General features: G+C 34.1%; 1 protein-coding gene across 1 annotated transcript in view; it reads left to right on the top strand.

Moving 5' to 3' along the window:
• The window catches only part of VPS13B (vacuolar protein sorting 13 homolog B), an 803,413-nt gene that overhangs the window by 26,538 nt on the left and 760,611 nt on the right, over positions 1 to 16,264 (top strand). The window contains exon 4 of the mRNA XM_082674491.1: positions 12,702 to 12,822. Coding sequence (XP_082530617.1) covers positions 12,702 to 12,822 — 121 coding nt within the window. The remainder of the gene's footprint in view (positions 1 to 12,701; positions 12,823 to 16,264) is intronic.

Here is a 16,264-nt window from a genome sequence, read left to right as displayed (position 1 = left end):
TTCAGTTTTGTGTATTCCATTGGTTTTAAAGTTATACTTCTATTTTTGTCCTTTTAGTAGTGATTACTGTGAAATTTTTACTATGTATACCTAAACTTTAAATTGTTGTTATACTAATTTTACTCCTTCCTGTTAATCAGTTTTGAGGATCTCAGAAGGCTTTAACTTATTATCTTCTTTCCATCTTATATGCTGTTATTATCCAGAATTTTAGTTTCATTTTACTTTTATACCTCCCAAATTAACTGCTGTTGTTATTATTCTTTGTGTAATGAATACTTCTTTGATCTTATTTGCCTGTTTATCAGTTTTCTTGGTTTGCTGTTTTTAGCATCTCACTTCTTTCTGGGTTTAATTTCCACCTTTATGAAGTACTCTAAAAGATATTACAAGAGATTCTCTTAGTGGTAAACATTCAATTTTCATTGTCTAAAAAAATCTTTATTGTAGTCTCTCTCATTGGTAGTTTATTTGGTTGCATCAGGTTGGTGGATATTTTCTCCCAGTGCTTTGAAAATATTAACTCCACTATTGAATTGGTTCTGTTTTTGCTGTTGAGATTTTTATATATTAGTGGTGTTACCATTTTATTGTAAAACGTGTCTTTTTTTTTCCTTAGTTGTAGTTAAGATCTTCTTTTTCAAATGTCTTTGCTGTTCTTCTGTTTCATGATCATGACTTTAGGAGTGAATTTCTTTTTTGTTATCTTTTTTAAGATTTATTGTGTTTCCTATATCTATGGATTTATGTTTTTGATAACTTCTGAAAAATCTTTATCTCTTTGAATATTAATTCTGTCTTATTCTTTCTATTTTTGCCTTCTGAAACTTGTTTTACACACGTTACAACTTCTCAGTCTGTCCTTCGTATCCCTAATCTTTCATATTTATCTTGTTGTCTCTCTGTGCTACACTGTGGGTAGTGAGACTCAAATCTGAGTCTCTCAGATCATAAACTTATGTGCAATTCATAAGAGGGTTTGAAGTTTACTGTACTCCAGTGGTTCTCAAAGTGTGATCTGAAGACCGCAAGGTCATGATTTACTTTTTTCATCATCATTCTCTTATGAATGTAGAGTGGAATTTTCCAGAGGCTACCTGATGTATGACACTGTGGTAGATTGAAGGCAGAAGTAAATATGAGAATCCAACTGTTTTCTATTAGGCCAGATTTTTTAAAATGTAAAATAAAATAATTCCATTATTTTTACCAGTTTTCTTTTTGTTTTGGAAAATATAGCTATTTTTCATAAAAAGCAAAAACTTAAAGTTTTATAATTTGTTTATAATTATGTTAATGTGATGGATTTCTTATTTTTAAAAGCATATATTTAAACTTTTTTCTCCTTTTTTATTTCTCCTATGGTAAATATGGGTAGATGTAACCCATTTATACAAAAGGTCATTGGCACTCTCAGTAATTTTTAAGAGGGTGAAATGTCCTGAAATCAGAAACTTTGAGGACCCTTGTGTAGAGAGTTGAGAGTAGGGAGCCACTGAATTATTTTAAGCTAGCAAGCAACTTGATTGAGTTTGTAATTTAGGAAGTTGACAGGCTTTTCAAAGTTGAGGAATAGATTGGAGGAGGTGATTTCAGATAATTAGTTAAGCTCATTTTGCCATATTCTAGGAGAAAAGTGATGGGGCCTAGATGGAACTAAGTCATTGGCTGGGTGATAACTAAAATTATCATTTTAGTATATTTTCCTTTATTTGAAGGAAGCGTTGAAAAGTTCATTCAGCAAATCGTTATCAAGTGCCATAGTACTGTACTAAATACTGAGGATATAGTGGTTAATGGGAGGACAAAACCTTTCTCCTCTCTTGAATGTTTTAAGGAAAAAATGTTATATCATGAGTAGCTTATGATTTTAATTTTAGCATAGGAATGTTGTCTTGTAGTCTTAGAACCACCAGATGGTAAAATACTTCGCTTTAGAGTTAGGTTTGTTTTTGAGCTGAAATAACTTGAGTAATTTAGAAACATTATTGAAAAGGAAATAAAAAACCGAAAACCAGGAACCATCCACAAATAACTTGTGGATGAATGAAGATGAAGATAAATGTGTTTCAAACTGTATTCTATGCCTTAAAAATTCAGGAACAGAAGAAATCATGGTTTCTTGAACTTCTACCTTTGTCTAAAACCTCCTAATCAGAAGTAGTAGAAAGAACACTCTTTTTAGTTAAGCTGTTTTGGAAAATAGCTATGTGTTATAAAGATCGAGTTCTTAAAATATATATATTTAAACTGTAGAATCTTTTATTATGTCACGTATAAGCTTGAAATTTGTGCCACATGAAAACCAAACTTGGCGTAAGGTGGATTTTTTGGTTTGACCATTTTTTTTTTAACGTTAAGGAAGTTTTAATTCTTGTTTGCCATTCTGAATGTTTTTGGGGGGTTCTGTTGTATTTGTTTTATCCTTGGGAAGACATTTATTTTCTTTTTTCAGCTGTAAGAAGTATTTTTATTCTCTCACAGGTCTTCTAATTTAGGAAGAAGAAAAATTGGGATTGAGATAAGAAAGGAAGGCTTTTAGTTTCAGGAAGGACTTTCTAAGAATGTTATGAATGAATGAAAATATGAGGTTGTAATAGAAGTGCCAGTACAACCTTAATTATAGTGTTCAATGCTGTGGACACTATAATTTATATGTCTGAATGCTGGGGGGAAGAAAAAAGCAGGTTTGAGACTTTGCAACTTGCTGATAGTTGCAAGCTCTTTTTCCCCCTGTTAGCATTAAGTCATCTCAATGTGTTATCTGGAAGTAAAGATAATGAAGAACACAGACTGCAGCTTCTAGTTTTTTATTTCTGTTCACAAGGTCTATAGGTTCTATAGTTCACAAGGTCTATAGGTTCCCTTTTAATCCATAAAATGCAGTGGTTCTCTGATTTTTGTTTTGATTATTAGGTGCTGCTAATTTTCTTTTTTCTTGAATTGGTTCATTTTTGCCTTGATTTTCTTTTTGAAACTTCGGATATCTTATCTTTAGAAACTGTACCGAGCCTATATCTGATCTTAGTTTTCTAGTCAGGTTATAATTGGGTTTTACTAGTCTGAATAACAATTTCTGCCTATTAATTGTAGTGTTTTAGATTATTCACATTTTATGAAATTTTCTGTATGTTCAGGTTTAAGTCTAATTTTTTGTTTGTTTACTATTTGTCCCATTTAATTTTTCTTCCTTTTTTCTTTTTTCCTGCCTTTTTTTTTGATTAGTTGAGTATATTTTAGCATTTCATTTTATTTTCATTATTGGCCTTTTGCTATAACTCTTCATTTTCTTATTTTGTGGTTGTTCTAGGGTTGGCAGTATGCATGCTTAACTTATCATTGTCTACTTTCGAATAATAATATACTACTTAATGGATAATTTAAGTATTCTCCTTTAGTATGCTTACAACAGTATGATTCTCTTTATACCCTGTCATCATTTGTGCCAGTGTTGTTATAACTCTTATATATATGTTACGGACCCCAGGACTACATCATCATCATCATTGTCTTCATCATCATCATAGTTATGATTGCTTTGAACAATTAATTGATTTTTAAGAAATTAAAAAACAAAAAGTGTCTGTTCTATTTACCCACATAGTTATTTCCGGACTTCTCATTCCTGTATGCAGATCAAAGATTTTAATCTAGCAGCATTTTACTTCAGCTTAAAGAACTTCTAAAAATAGTTTTTGTAGTGCATTTCATATCTACAGACTCTTTCAGCTTTTGTTTGTTTGAAAAAGTCTTTGCTACTTTCTTTGCTTAAAAACTCTGACTTCTGGATTTAACCTTTGGGGTTATTTCTGCTTATCTGCTTATGGTTGGGCTTTTCTAATAGCAGCTGTGTCTACTTTGTTTTCAAAAGAGAATAATAGCAATACTTGGAATGAGAGAAAGATGGCCAGCAGTTAGAAGATGAAAAGATCTTAGTAAGAGCAATATAAATAGCTTAAAGTAATTGCTTCTTCTATGAACTCTTTAAACACTTTGTTAACAAACTCTCTAATATTATTTGTCAAAAAATTTTGAACTTTATTTTTCTTATTTGTTAAATGAGAATAACAATATCTTATAGGATGTTTGTGATGATTATGAACAATGAATATAAAGCTCTTGCATTGCTATACCCGTAATAATTAATTACTCTCAATATTATTTTACAGCTGACGTCTTGTTTGCTTTTAAAAATACTCCTTTATAAATAATAAATATTCTGAAGTCAAGGACTCTTTCTTTTCCCACTGTTAACAACTTTTATCTCCTGTGCACTGTGCAGAGTATCCTGAATACAGCAGGTGCTTTCTTTCTTTTGACCCTTTACCACCTTCGTTCTACTTTATTATTTCCAGGCTCTTTTTTTCCATGTCTAGACCTAATGGAGTCTTTTCCTGTCTCATGTTACACAACATCCACTTATTCATTAACTCACTGTAATATGGCTTCTTCCCTTACCACTCTAATTGAACTATTCTTTCAAAGTTCTGTAGTCATCTGTTAGTAGTCCTAGGAAATCTTAATTTTTGGCTTTCCAGTTTAAGATGATTGTAAATACTATAATAGTCATAGTTGCTATCTTATTGGTGAAGAATTAAATTTGCCCACATTGTCCAAAAATAAATTAATTTTAAGGAGTGAATCTTGTTTGGTGTTGATGGTTATTTTGTACATCTGCATACACAGAGGTACTGATGATGATCAGCACTCCTTAGTTGTTGAACTATTCCTGAAGACTAGGCTCGCACCTCCAACATTGTTGCACTGTTTAGCTCAGGCATGTTTTACTGTTTGCCTCAACTTGTCCAAATATAAACTTCCCTCCAAGTTAGAGCTCATTCTCAGCTTTAGTTATCTTATTTAGTAGAACCATTATTTACCTCTGAATTGCATTTGTTTTATAAGGAAGATAGGAATTATCATTGTTGACTATAAGTAAAATGTTTCTAATATTTACAGTGCAAATGCAATGCCAAGAAAAAGGGGGAAAATGTTATTTAGGGTCCTATTAAGTAGTTCAGATTAACAGAGGATTTTCCAGTGCATCAAAGAAAATCCAGTAAGAGATTGGATATACCTTTAAGAAACAAAATATTATTATTCTTTTCTTATTTTTGAATGAGACAAACTTGAAACTGTTAAAGAGTATGTTTTCTGAAAAATAAGTTTATTTTATATATAAATTTTAATTTCTTAATAGATAAGAATATATTGTTGTCTTATAACAGTTAAAGTATTTAGATCTTTCCTTAACTATTGTTTAAAGTATCTGTGAATATGAATGGATACTCAAGTATAGAATATATGTTAGGGGATTTCAACTACAAAATAAACAAGTGTTCTTATTTAAACAGAGATATAGTAAGCATCATGGCTCTTGAGGTTTTTTTCCTTTTTTTTAAAACAGCACACTCATACTATAGCTCTACAGCCAAAGTCCCCTTCATAGCTAAAGTGAAATGAATCATTATAATCTGAATACTTAGCTATTATTAAATTTTAAAATTCTTACTATTGTTCTAGTTCTAATTTAATTCTTTTAACTTTTACTTCAGTTACTTAAAATCTCAGTTGGCTTCATTAGTATTATTGAGATGTATTCATAGTACTATTGAGAAAATTCTACTGTGTTTTACTGAAAATTTACCTTGAAATGTATTCTTTTCTTCTTATGTACTGAATGCTCCTGGGTTTCTCTGTTTTTGGATTTATATATGATTAGAAGATGTTTCTAGTTTTTTCCCCACACTTATGTATCTTTTTCCCCAAGTTAGTTTTAGATCTTATTTTCTTAATCATGTTGGCCAATTTTTTTTTTTTTTTGCGGTACGCGGGCCTCTCACTGTTGTGGCTTCTCCCATTGCGGAGCACAGGCTCCGGACGCGCAGGCTCAGTGGCCATGGCTCACGGGCCCAGCAGCTCCGCGGCATGTGGGATCTTCCCGGACCGGGGCACGAACCTGTGTTCCTTGAATCAGCAGGCGGACTCCCAACCACTGCGCCACCAGGGAAGCCCCACATTTAACTTTTACTTTTGCATATGTTTAGAATGTGCTGTTTTGATTTTTTTTTTTTTCCAGAAGTGTTATATTTTTCTTTTCCTTGGGTCTGTTGAATCTTCTTCAGCCTATTTTCTTACTGAAAATTACTTCCCTTTCTCTTATTAAAGCTTTATTGTTTCATTAGAAATTAAAGGGGTAACAGTAGAAATGTCTTGTCTTCTTGGCAGTACTATAGCCAAGCAAAAATTTTATGCTTTTCCCCCTGGGCTATTTTATAAGATTCCCTCGTAATTTAGATATATTTGTGGTATGATGTTTTTTGCCTTATAAAACAATGAAAACACTGGGTTACAGAGCAATTTCAGGTTGAGTAATTGTTTATCCTGTACGTTTTTATTAAGGCAAATGTTTTAAAGCGGGAGTCATGAAACTATGGCCCATGGGCCTACTGCCTGTTTTTATAAGTAAGGGTATTTTGAAACACAGCTAAGTATTGTCTGTGGCTGTTTTATTTTATTTATTTTTTATCGAAATATAGTTGACATACAACATTATGTTAGTTCTAGGTGTACTACACAGTGATTTGATAATTGTATACATTAGGAAATGATCATCACTATAAGTTTAGTGTTAATCTGTCCCCATACAAAGTTATTACAGAACTACTGACCATATTCTTTATGATGCATATTACATCCCCATGGCTTATTTATTTTATAACTGAGGGTTTGTACCTCTTAATCCCCTTCACCTATTTTGCCTGACCCCTCACCTTCCTCCCCTTTGGCAACCACCCATTTGTTCTCAGTATCTATGAGTCTGTTTAGGTTTTGTTTTGTTTTTTTAGATTCCACATATAAGTGGGATCATGTGGTATTTGTTTTCTTTGTCTGACTTATTTCACTTGTGTCATACAGTCTAGATCCATCCATGTGATTGCAAGTGGCAAGATTTCATTTTTTATGGCTGAGTAATATTCTACTGTGCGTGTGTGTGTACACACACACTCACACACACCACATTTGCTTTATCCATTCATCTATCGATAGACATTTAGGTTGCTTCCATATCTTGGCTATTGTGAATAATGCTCCAGTTAATATTGGAGTGCATATATCTTTTCAAATTAGTGTTTTTGTTTTCTTCAGGCATATACTCAGTATTGAAATTGCTAGATTATATGGTAGTTTTATTTTTGATTTTTTATTATTATTATTTTTTTGTGGTACGGGGCCTCTCACTGTTGTGGCCTCTCCCGTTGTGGAGCAAGGCTCCGGACGTGCAGGCTCAGCGGCCATGGCTCATGGGCCTAGCCGCTTGGCGGCATGTGGGATCTTCCCGGACCGGGGCACAAACCCGTGTCCCCTGCATCGGCAGGCGGACTCTCAACCACTGGCGCCACCAGGGAAGCCCCAACCTCCCTCTTTTTTTGTTTGCAGGGCCTAGTCTTTTCAAACCGTGTCCTTTGTGATGTTTTCCTGACTACTGTAGCTCACTGTGATCTCTCCCGTCTCAGAATATATGGTGCTTAGTACTCTATGTTTAGTTGGCCTTCTCTCATCTGGAGGCAATAGAGCAATGTAGGTAAGATTGTGCCATTTAGTAGTAGTGTGATTTTGACCCATTTAATCTCTTTATGCCTCGTGTCCTCATCTTTAAATGGGGATCTTCTTTTATAGGGAATAGTGTCTACTTCATAGAGTTGTTTAGAGAATTAAGAGATGTGAATGTAGTGTCAGTAGTACATGACCCATTGTAAGTGCCATAAAAAAATTGTTTTTTTTCTGTGTGTCTCTTTTCCTCTCTGCCTGCCATTCTTCTTTCTTCCCTTTCTCTCTGCTTTCCTGTCTTTCATCAGTAATAATGCTAGGGGCTTTTCTATCAGATGTATCTGGGCATTCATCCCAGCTCTTTTACTTCGTATCTTTTTGACCTTAGAACCTCTTAAGCCCTAATTTCCTCCTCCTCCTTAAAGTTCTGGCACATATAAATGCTCAATAAATTTCACTGTTTTTTTTGTGTGTGTGACATATGTAATAGCTGACTAACTTGAATTGCTCTTAACCTTTTTATGCATATAAGTATTGTTCCTCAAGTAGGTAAAGTAAAGCTACCAGAATATGGGTACTATCTATCTGTATTCCCTATTTTCTCTCAAAATGCCTGACACATACTTTTTTTTCAAAAAAAAAATCAGGTGTTCCTTGAGGGAAGTCATACATATAAGAAAACAAAGTGCAGTTTTATTAATCGGTTCACACACCCAGTCACCCCCAGTGAATTTTGGTAAATATTAGATGGTAGAATGTGGCTTAGGCCAGAATGCCTCTGTATATACTTTTGTTCTCTCATTCCTTAATTTCTGCCCATTTCACCTTCCAGATCTAAGGGTGGGTCTAACCACTTCAATCCAGTGGTTTAAAAACAGGGAAGGATAGGTTGGCAATATGATATATACCTACTGATACGAAGGAAAGGGATGTCATAGGCAATAATGAAGAGCAAATTTTTTCTAACATATGATGCTATTATATAACCAGCATAGTTTGATTGTTCTCTGGCTGGGCAGTATCCTGGGTTAGGTGGCTAGCTGTGGGTGTGAAAAGAAGGCAGAGGAGAGATGGCTAGTGATTGCATCATCTGGGAAACATGGCTTTGGTCCTGTTACTGAGTAACATGGATCTCAGGGATAGAAGAGTGGCTCCATCACACAGGTGTTTACAGTTAGTATAGTGATCTCTTTCATTATTAAAATGTAGCCTAATACATCTTATTGTATGTTAAGCTTTGGCCTGTCAGGTTAACTATTCCTGCATTTGGGAGGTTCAAGTAAAAGGATGCAAGGGAGCATAAACTCTCTTTTCTTCTTCCCCAGCCTATCGCAGTCCCTTATCCTCACTCTTATGGGAGAGAAGATGGAAGCAGCCTCCTCTGTGGGCTTAAGCTGATGTGTGAAGAGGTTGGGGGCATACACTCCTTTACTGGAGTTGCTTGGCATTTTTTTTTATGGCTAAAATTAAGTTTATTAATATTGCTGTCAGGGTAGAGGGGTTCCAGAGATTCCCATTTTTACCACAAAAGGTAGTGTTTTGTTTTTTCTGGCTCACTCTCCAGTTGTACCTCTGCGTTGCTGACTTGACTTGGCTCTCTGACTCTCCGAAGTAGTTACCTTTAGAGATTCTTTATTGCATCTATTGCCGTTATACCTGCTTCTGGAGGGGATAGAGGTGAATGTCTCTAAGGGCTTTGTAGCGGTTCATTTCCAAGGCCCTCACACTCTGTTCAGGAGCTTTTGGTGACCAGAACTTCCAGGTGAACCTTAGTCCTTCTCTGCTTGCCAAGTTTGGTGCCACAAGGCTGAAGAGCATAAGGCACATCGCTTCTCTGTCTTTTGTTTTCTCCTTCTTCAACTCTTTCTTTTAACCTTTGTTTTTAAACAAGGACTTCGAATGATTCAGTCACCTGTTTTAAGTTTTGTCCTCAATCTTATTCATACTATTGTGAATCTGGGAGTTGATGGTTTTCCAGTTTTAATTGACTAGCCCTGTGAGGGCTCAGGTGAAAAGTATGTAACATGATCCCATGATCAGTCATTATGAAAGTAATGGGTCTGTTTACATACAGTGTTTGCCATGTTTTCACTCTGTTAGGAACTTTTGTAAGGAAATGACATTCTTGCTTGTTTCATGAGGAGCAAAGGGCAGTATTTTCAGAAATAGCTATGTGGTCCCCAAGAGACAACATTCTTTTGCCATGAAATCTACTTACCAGACATTTTGGAAAAATTGCATCCTAAATCAGAAAGATGTAACTGTAATGTGTTTGGGGTTAAAAATTATCTCAAAACATTTTAACTGGTATTTTTGAGAACAGAGTTACTTTTATTAGAAATTAGAGGCTTTCAATGAATTAAAATGTGTAATAGTCCAAAGTGATGCATACTGGTTAAAAGCAGATGATGAACTCAAACTAATGGTGGAAGTAATTCCAGTTTTAATAGTAAATATTATAATTGTTGTTTTGCTTTATTTTTTAAAATTTAATTCAGTTGGGGCAGGATTTGAATGGAAGCTCACTTAATTGATGCAATTAAAATGTAATTGAAATGAAAACAAGTCAAAATTATCAAAAGGATTATTTTCTAATTATAATACATATGCAACCATAATTTCCTAACCAGAATTAAGAAAGAAATGTTTGCACATTTGGTAATGTTTGTTTCATAGTACATATTCCTATGGGTACCATGATTAATGCCCATTTTTAAGGCACACTGAAATTTCAAGTTTATTAAAATTTTTGTTTAAGCAAATGAAGTTATTTAGTTTGTTTTTCTTTTAAGTGAAAAAATGTAGTTTGTAGGGAACTTTATTCAGTTCTTTTTTTAAACTATTTGAAAACTCATATTTAGTCTATGCATTTTACCCATTTTTGCTGCTAATAACTTTTTAAAAATAAAATAACTTGTTCTTTCTTTTGCTTTAAAATGTTTGTCATTTCGTGTATGCCAGATTTATTGGACTGCAGTAGTTTTAGTGCATTTTGGCTGGAATGTTTATTATGACATCACTATAATCTATATACAGTATGTGATTTCAGATGGTTTCAGTGTTAAATATTTTCATAATTATGCTAGTTTTGGCAGTTCACTTGGAACTTTTTCACATCTCTTTAATGAATATGTTTTACTTCTGGGCTTTTGAGACAACCATATGTTTCAAAAATTAATAGTGTGCTTTTAATGTTAACATTGTGCAGAAGTGTATGACTACAGACATTTTTAAGGATCTAAGTTGAACTAAAAGTAATTACAGTAAGGTCTTATTCACAGTAGTAGTCTTTTAGTATTTGGAGACTATAACATCCCCCAAAATAACAGAAGATGTCATTATAAAGATTGAATAGTGAAGCTGTTTTGTGGAATGAAATGCTGTGAAGTTTTTTATTAACTTAAACGTAAGTTCGTGCAAAAATTTCCTTTATTGTTTGTTACAGTAAACTTTTAACTTTTTGTTGTAATGAAGTTTCAAACAGAAATTTTTTCTTTTGCTAATATATCACACTAGCATCTGAAGCCATGCTATATTGTAAAAGATTCATCTTTTATTATTGTATAATCCTCTTAGTGTGGTAGTGAATAAGAATTTTTGTGTCTTAAAGGAGGGCCTATCATTGTTCTTATTTGCCTCTAGTACCCTATTAGAATGGTAAATTTAGTGGGTATCCTTCTTTTTGTTCTTGAAATTTTCTCTTCAAATATATAAAAGAAACTAAATTTATCACGATTCTTTTAAGCATTATGAAATAGTTTTATTATTGATTAATGAATTGATGGTGCACAGTACACCATCTGTTTCCCTTTGTGTTGGAGAGATGTTTGATCTCTGCCTCCTCATATGCATCTCTCATTCAAGCAGAATGTGCTCTTTTATCCCCCCAAAAGGAATAAGATGATGTCAGATGCTTTTACCTCATTCTACTACCTCATCTGTTTCCTCCTTGTAATATCCGTCTTATTGAAAGAGCAATCTATGTTTATTTTTTCCATTTTAACTTGTTATTCACCCTTTGAACTACTCTTTTACTTCTTCCACTCCTGTCCCTCTACTGCAATTACTAAATGTCCTTTTTTTTTCCTTTGGTTATTGGCACCCTCCTCCTAATTACCAAATTAAGTGTTAACGTCTCTGTGTTTCTTAATGTGACCTCATTTTTATTGAACTAGTACATGCCTTTAGCTTCTGGTATTGTTCTCCCATCTTAAACATTGTATACTGTGGCTTTTTTTGACTAATCATTATCCTTGCATGTGCTGTTTATAGGTTTCCCTATTTAGCCTCCAATCTTAACCTAAAACATTTCTACACTCAGTTTTAACGGCCTCATCTCTCTAGTTCTTCCAAATAGAATGACTCTTTGTGTTCCTATTACTTGAAAACAAACAAAAAAGTACTCTTGTAGACTGGTTATATATGTTTTAAATAGATTCTGAAATCTTTGCGAACAGATATTATATCTAATTTGCTTTTGTAAATCCAGCAATTAACACATAAAAGCATTATATAAATGTTTGTTGAATCAAGTCAGGAAAAGAGTACTCATTTGCATTGTATAGGTTTCAAAAATATGTATGATTTTTTTGAAGTTTTTATGTTATCCATATCAAAACCCAGTTAAACCTTATATCTAATCTGAACAATATTCAATTCAGTGAACAGTGTTAAATAGGATGCCAAGATTTCTGAGGATGATTAAGATTAATCATTAAAGGTGATTAAAAAGCTTGGATTCTTAATTTAACTCACAAAATAGTAAGGGTCTTAACATATAAACAAATAGGGGAATATTAAGACCCTTTCCATTTATTTTGCATTTTCAAATGGAAAATGTTTAAAAGCTTCCTTTGAATTGTCTTCTTTTGCTAAAACCATATATAAGATTTTTTTTGACATTATCAAGTGGTGTCTTTTGATACCAACTAAAGAAATAGACAATTTATGATTTTAAACTACTACTTACTTTTAAAATGGTGTTTAAGAATGCAAATTATGAAAAATTTTGGTTACATAGATTTTTAGAGCTAAAAAAAAACCCTGAAGAGTCTATTTTATCACATTTTAGTAACTTGCATACATTCAACAAAACTTTTTAAAATTCTTGAATGGTGACTGATACTTTTCTTTCTTCAAAATAAAAATAGGATGACCATGAAAGCTGTGGTTCTAATTCTACCAACCGTAGTACTACTGAGAACACAAAGTCATCAGTAAAACCCAGAAGAATTCAGCAGGCTGCTCCCACAGATCCTGATTTGCCACCAGGTAACTTCTTTTTTATTTTTAATTTTGGTTTATTTTTGGCTGCGTTGGGTCTTCGTTGCTGTGCGTGCGCTTCTCATCGCTGTGGCTTCTCTTGTTGTGGAGCAGGCTCTAGGTGCATGGGTTTCAGTAGTTGTAGCACGTGGGCTCAGTAGTTGTGTCACGCAGGCTTCAGTAATTGTGGTGCACAGGCTTAGTTGCTCCATGGCTTGTGGGATCTTCCTGGACCAGGGCTCGAACCCCTGTCCCCTGCATTGGCAGGCGGATTCTTAACCACTGCACCACAAGGGAAGTCCCACCACCAGGTAACTTCTAAGGGTATTGATAAAACCAAAATTTTGATTGTTATTAATCATTGTTGTAACCCTTTGTAGAATATATGTTTTCCATATTTTTTAGTGTCATAAAATATTTAAAATATATGTAAATTTGCTGCATGACATCAGAACAGATTGAAAGATGTTTGTGAGGGCTCTGGACTCATTCAAATTTTGATGCTCTTTTGTCCTAGGTTTATTCCTTAAGTTTCTTTCTTTCTTTTTTTCTTCTATTTACTCCTTTAAGATTAAAAGGTGGATGACTGAATGACAGTTACTTGAATATATTTTTGTCTTAAAATTTACTCATCTGTAAGTATAGGAATCACTGATCTAAACAACAAAATAACACAGATCATTTCAGACAGCTTCCAGTCTCCAGATTAAAAGCTTCATCACTTCAATTATATATATAATTCCTTTCATTTATTTTCTCATAGATTCTAATCATCTCTTGAGGATGATTAAAGGACAAATCCCAATAATTAATACATTGTTCTTACTTTGCTGCTGTTTGTCCCTATGCACGTGATCATATATCAGGACCCCTTCCCTTAAATTTTTCCTAGATTAAAGGTCAGGAATCAAATACATCTTCATGGAACACTAGTGCACATTTGATGTTTTTAACAGCGTTTCACATTAAATAAAAAGGAGACATATTGTTCTGGGTAAGATAAGTACTCATTACATCATTAAGTTAAACAATAATCTTATCATTGTATAAAAAGTTCCCAGAAATTTAAGTTAGCTCTGTACTGCTTGAAATGTTTGTATAATAGTTATAGTCTTTTCCATGTGGCGATTTTGCAGAGCAAAGTGTCAGTGCAGGTGTTTCATTCTTTTTCTGTTTTTTTTTTTTTATGTTTCTGTTTATTTCTTCATTACACTCACGATCTTATAGTTATTTGTTGTCTTCAGGGAAACAGAAAGAGGGATGGAAGTCAGCTCTTCTTGGGGACTCAGGACTTTCTTCCTTAGTTATATTAGTTCCAATACCTAAAAGGTGGATCCCAATCCTGTTTTCACTCACAGAGAACTCTGAAAACAGGCCAGTTTATCCGATGCAAAATCAACACCTGAGGAGACCCAAATCTTTTTTTACATTTTAAGATGATAACTGGGATTTTTTTTTTTTTTTTTTGCGGTACGCGGGCTTCCCACCGCCGTGGCCTCTTCCGTTGCAGAGCACAGGCTCCGGATGCGCAGGCCCGGCGGCCATGGCTCACGGGACCAGCCGCTCTGCGGCACATGGGATCCTCCCAGACCGGGGCACGAACCCGCGTCCCCTGCATCGGCAGGCGGACTCTCAACCACTGCACCACCAGGGAAGCCCATAAGTGGGATTTTTTAAAAAAAAATTTTATTGGAGTATAGTTGCTTTCTTACATCCTCTCCAAGCAAAGACTTGCCTCTGACTCCTACTTATAGTCTCTTTGTTCCTCTTGCTTCTTGATAAACAAAGGAAACTGAAATTTTTATTTATCTGGAGGAGTAGTGGCTTACAAATAACAGTTCCTTGATAAATGTTTAATGAAGGAAAAAAAAACAATGATTGTTACATGTCAGCTCTGTGGCCAAAGTGCATTGATGCCTTTTTACAGTTAGTAGTTATCTGTCCTTCTCTTTCATTTATCAATTACTTCTTTTTTTTGAGGTATAGCTGACATTGGTATACACTTGTTTTCTGCCCCAAAGCTTTGTAAGCTGGTTTCAACCTAAGTTCAACCCAATTTCAAAGCTATTAATTTTTGACAGTCTTCTGGCACCATCTACTTTACTTGTAAGAGGTTGCCATTAGGTACATCATTTCATAGCCGCCCTCCCTCAAATATAGTTTCTAAATTACATTTGAATTGAACATATTTAACTGGTGTTATAGTGATGTTAATGCTGATGCTTTGTGTTCTTAGGAACTTTACCTAACAGATCTCAGTATTCTCTCTGGCCTTAGAATAAATAGATTAATTGCTACGGCTGGAGAAGGTGCCAGAAGAAGTTATTTTACTTCTGAATGTTTCTAATTCTACTTAGAGTAGTTATGATGGTTAAAGAGCTTTCTAAATTCTTTTCGTAATTATTAACTCCTTGGGAGAAGTCCCTGGTGAATCTAATTAAACTGTAAATTAAACTATAGCTTATTCTTATTTATAAAATGGGCAACCCCTTTACCCCTCCAAATTTCTGACTACATATCCCCTTAAAACTTCCTAAGCCAGCTCATTGTATACAACTCTCTCCATCAATATCCTGGCAAAGAATAAGCAGTTTTAGGTTTAACTGTTGAGTCTTATTACATTTTTTTTTTCTTTTAAGAACTTGTTTAAGAAAAATTTAAAGCTTTTGTCAGTTGTTGATTTCACAGATTAAAAATCTTCTGTGGGCTAACTTGCATGTCCTCAAAACAGGTCCCAGACTTTTAATGATTCTTTAGAGACTGTATTGGAATTTATACTGATATTCAGGATTGGGAGAACTGACCTATTTTTAGGAGCATAAAACATAAAAATAAACGTAACATAAAACATCCTATATTTAGTGGCATAAAACAGAGCTGTGTTCTACTAAACTACTTGAGGTAGCTTTTGGATTAACAGGTGCTTTTCTGCCTTACCTGACAGGACTCATATCCTCTTTTATGCTGTGACAAATATCACAGTTAAAGGAGTTGCTTTAGGAAGTAACTGAACTTGTTGGACAATTACTGGAAGGCAGAGCAGCTAAACTTAATATTGCCAAAGGAAAAAAAAAAGATAATTTGACAGTCCAGTTGGATAATGGTAAATCCTTTTATTTCAAGATTAACTCATATGGTTATTTGAGGACTCATTTCTGGCAATGTTATCTTACCTGGAAAGAACCTATATTAAGGTTCTTTCATGGTAGAGATGAATTCCTGTTCTCAAAATTTTCTAGGGCAAAGTTACTTCTTCCAGCATCTGTGGTTATAATTTTGGAGTTCAAACATTTACGTAGATTCAGAGATGCTTTTTGAGAAAAGTTTTGGTGTTGAGAATAGTTGTTTGTTTTATATCTTGAAGGATGGGCACCCCTCTAATAGGAAAGAAACACAAGTCAATATCTCGTATTTTCTTTGCAATTTCTGGTCTTGTTACCTGGAACAGTCT

Source organism: Grampus griseus, assembly GCF_964374135.1.
Source record: "Grampus griseus genome assembly, chromosome: 17".
Taxonomy (NCBI): domain Eukaryota; kingdom Metazoa; phylum Chordata; class Mammalia; order Artiodactyla; family Delphinidae; genus Grampus; species Grampus griseus.
This window is presented reverse-complemented; position numbering and strand designations above follow the sequence as displayed.